At 45.3% G+C, this 3,343-nt stretch overlaps 1 protein-coding gene across 1 annotated transcript; it reads right to left on the bottom strand.

The window, feature by feature from the left end:
* Positions 1-1,040: 1,040 nt before the first annotated feature.
* On the bottom strand, positions 1,041-2,033 carry LOC121167809 (casein kinase I-like). Its single transcript, XM_040997456.1, has one exon. It carries the CDS (start codon positions 2,031-2,033, stop codon positions 1,041-1,043), a length of 993 nt encoding a protein of 330 aa, XP_040853390.1.
* Between the last annotated feature and the right edge of the window lie 1,310 nt (positions 2,034-3,343).

Here is a 3,343-nt window from a genome sequence, read left to right as displayed (position 1 = left end):
CCAATAAAAATAAAATAAATCTTAAAAAAAAAACCAATATATACTTTAAAAGTGATTAAGGGCATATTGTGGCTATTATCGGGTTCAAAAATTAAATCCTTCTACCACTCCTAAACTTTCACCTTAGAAAAACGAGAGAGGAGTAGGTACCCTGTCGTTGGCCATCCTTCGTCTCCAAAGAATGTGAATTATGTGATTCATCAAAAGTGGATTTGTTTTCCATATAAACAGATGTTTGTTTCCCATTTCAAACTTTTTTTAAGTCCTGGATAATGCAAATGTTTACAGTGATTCCGATTATCTAAGCAAAATGCATTCATAGGATGTTGACAAATTATTGTGGCAAATATGGTGTATTTTAAAGGTTGACAACATTACAGAGTTAATTCTGAGTCCCAATGATTAACTAGTAGTTGTTGGGTTCTTTCTAAGTCTTCAGATGCTACTATTTCTAGTGCGAGAAAGCGGGCCGAGACTTTAATATGCTCAAACATTGGAATCTTTGGTTGTGGCTATACCAGCTGACTTGCTAGTAAGCAATAACCATTTTAAGAGCTTTTAAAAGTGAATACTTGAAGAAAAAAAAAAAACACCTTCAGACTTCACACTTGTGACAATTTACAATCATCACAACAGTGGCTGCAGACAGATTATGTCGCTCTTTTAAAATGAGATTTCAAAATAGTATACATGAAAAATCTTAAAATGGTTAGCATATGCACATTTTCCCCCCAAACATGTATGCATCAACTAATTAACTTTTCTATTTGAAAAAAAAAAATGCAATAGAAAACCAGACACTGTGTTCCACAATTCCTACTTAATATTCACAGTTACAGTGTCTACAACTCAGGACAGAGGGTCTCCACAATACTTGTCCAGAAATAGTTTCGAATGCAATTAAGTTCTTCACACCAGGTAATGGTCATCCACAACCAATGGCTAGTGGACGCGTGAACCAAAATTTCCAGGTTTAAGGAGACACAAATGCTGCTTTGCTTGGTTGTTGTTGTTGTCCCACAATTCCTGCTTAAAAAACCTTATGTGTCCCTCTTTTTATTACCACTCTGCTTGTCTGTGTGGCTCTGGGTCTGCTGACACTGCCCAATGGCAGAAGTTCCTTTCTGTTTTAGCATTGTCCAGTCGAACAGGTAGTCGTATTGGTGGTTCAGGTTCCTGAAAAGGGTGAGGAATAATTGCCTCAGGTACGCGTAATCTGGCGTTTCCTCAAAGCGCAGCCCACGGCAGTAGTTCAAGTACGTAGCAAACTCTTCAGGAAAGCCATTACATAAAACTTCCACAGGCGTGGACATCTTCCTCTCACTAATCCTGTCATATTTTTGTTTCATTGTCATAGCCCTTAGTCCTTGCCATGGCAGGCTGGCTCTATTAAAATACATCAAAACGTATCCCAATGACTCCATGTCGTCCCGGCGGCTTTGCTCGATACCCAGGTGTGCGTTGATGCTGGCATATCGGGCAGTGCCAGTGAGGTTTTTATCTTCTCTGTACGGTATGTGTTGTCTGCTCTTCCTGTCTCGGTACTTTTTGGCCAAACCAAAATCAATAAGGAATAATTTATTGCAGTGATGTCCGACGCCCATGAGGAAGTTATCCGGCTTAAGGTCCCTGTGTATAAAATTCTTGGAATGCACGTATTCGATCCTGCTGAGCATCTGATCAGCCAACATCAGCACAGTTTTCATGGTGAACTTCCGTGAGCACGCGTTGAAGAGGTCTTCAAGGCTGGGGCCCAGGAGGTCCATGACGAGCACGTTGTAGTCTTTCTCTGGGCCGTACCACTGTATGTGGGGGACACCAACACCGCCCTGAAGAATCTTGTAGATCTTGCTCTCGTACAGCAACCGGGGATACCGGCCCTTCTGCGATTCCAGCTTCACTGCCACTTCCTCGCCGTTGGTGATGTTGGTCGCCATATAAATGTCCCCAAAGGTGCCGGCCCCGATCTTCCGCACCAGTTTATACTTCCCTCCAACAACGAATTCGGTCTTGAAGCTACTGCTGGTTGCCATCCCGAAGCGGAGATGGATGCTGGACCACCGCTCCTCCGCCCAGCGCCAGCCAGCTCCTAGGGGATGATGGAGACCGCTGGGGTTCTTCCACACAAGGCTGGGAGACGAGCGAGCGGACCACCTTCTCGGCGTTACAGCGCCCAGAGGCCACAGGCACCGGTCTGCCGCCAGCTCGGACTTGGACAGGCCACCGATTGTGAGGCAGTTGCTGTGGTTACACGCTGGATGCCCTGTTTCTGGCCGGCGGCCACAGTCTCGCTCTCACAGCAATGTCGCCGGTGCGGAAGGCGGTGGGGATGAGAGAGGGGGCTGCCTCTGCTGTCATTTCTCTTGTACTGGGGCCCAGGACGGATCGTGCAGGGCCACGCTCACAGGTGAGGGGGTCCTTCTGTCCTCAGTCTATTCACATGCAATGTACTCCGGCTTTTGGATTCGGACAAGGATCACACCGCTGGCTGTCCAGGGTTTCAGCTTGCACACCTGCAGAGGGATTCCTTAGCCTCTGACCCTTGTAACACATCCCTTCTTGTGTGTGGGAGTAGTCCTCAAGTTACATCCCAATAAGCCCACTACCATAAATTAGATAACGATTAAATTAGACTGAACCCCATACTCAGTCACATGACCTACCAGGAAGCATTGATTGTGGCCACACCCCCTGTGATTGTGGAATTACTTGCTGCCCAGCAACTTTCAAGATCCACACTGAAAATTGCTAGCCGGGGGAACTCCACATTAAAAACCGAGCTGCAACTTTCACATCACGGAGAAGTCAAATAGTGATGGTCCACTGTAAGTGGATGATATGTACACACATATGTTCTGTCAGTTAGGGACGCCCTAACACAAAAATACATCATCCCATGTGTTTTGAAAAATTGAACTTGCATTATTTCTAACATATTGTCTACTCAATACTATGTCAATTAATTCCATAACACTGTATATTGTTGCTGATGTTTTGTTGGGGCTTTTAACTGACCGGGACTTTACTCTGTTAGCTCTACCCTCAGACCAGAGAAGGTCTCCCCAAGAAGCCGCTGAACTTATCTGGACAATAAGATGCTGGACTCTATGCTTGGTATATGCTTGCAATGATGGAATCTCAACTGAACTTGAACTGTGGTTATGCAGCAAGGTGGAGGAATCCATCATGGGAAGAGGGTTGTGGGAGGGGTGGGGGGAATCCCAGTGCCTATAAAACTGTTTCACATAATAATAATACAATGTTATTTAAAAAAATTCATCGGGCCCTGCGCGGTGGCGCAAGTGGTTAAAGGTCCTCGCCTTGCACGCCCGGGATCCCATAT

This window comes from Ochotona curzoniae, unplaced genomic scaffold, assembly GCF_017591425.1.
Source record: "Ochotona curzoniae isolate NIBS_2020 unplaced genomic scaffold, NIBS_Ocur_1.0 patch432, whole genome shotgun sequence".
In the NCBI taxonomy this organism is placed as follows: Eukaryota; Metazoa; Chordata; class Mammalia; order Lagomorpha; family Ochotonidae; genus Ochotona; species Ochotona curzoniae.
This window is presented reverse-complemented; position numbering and strand designations above follow the sequence as displayed.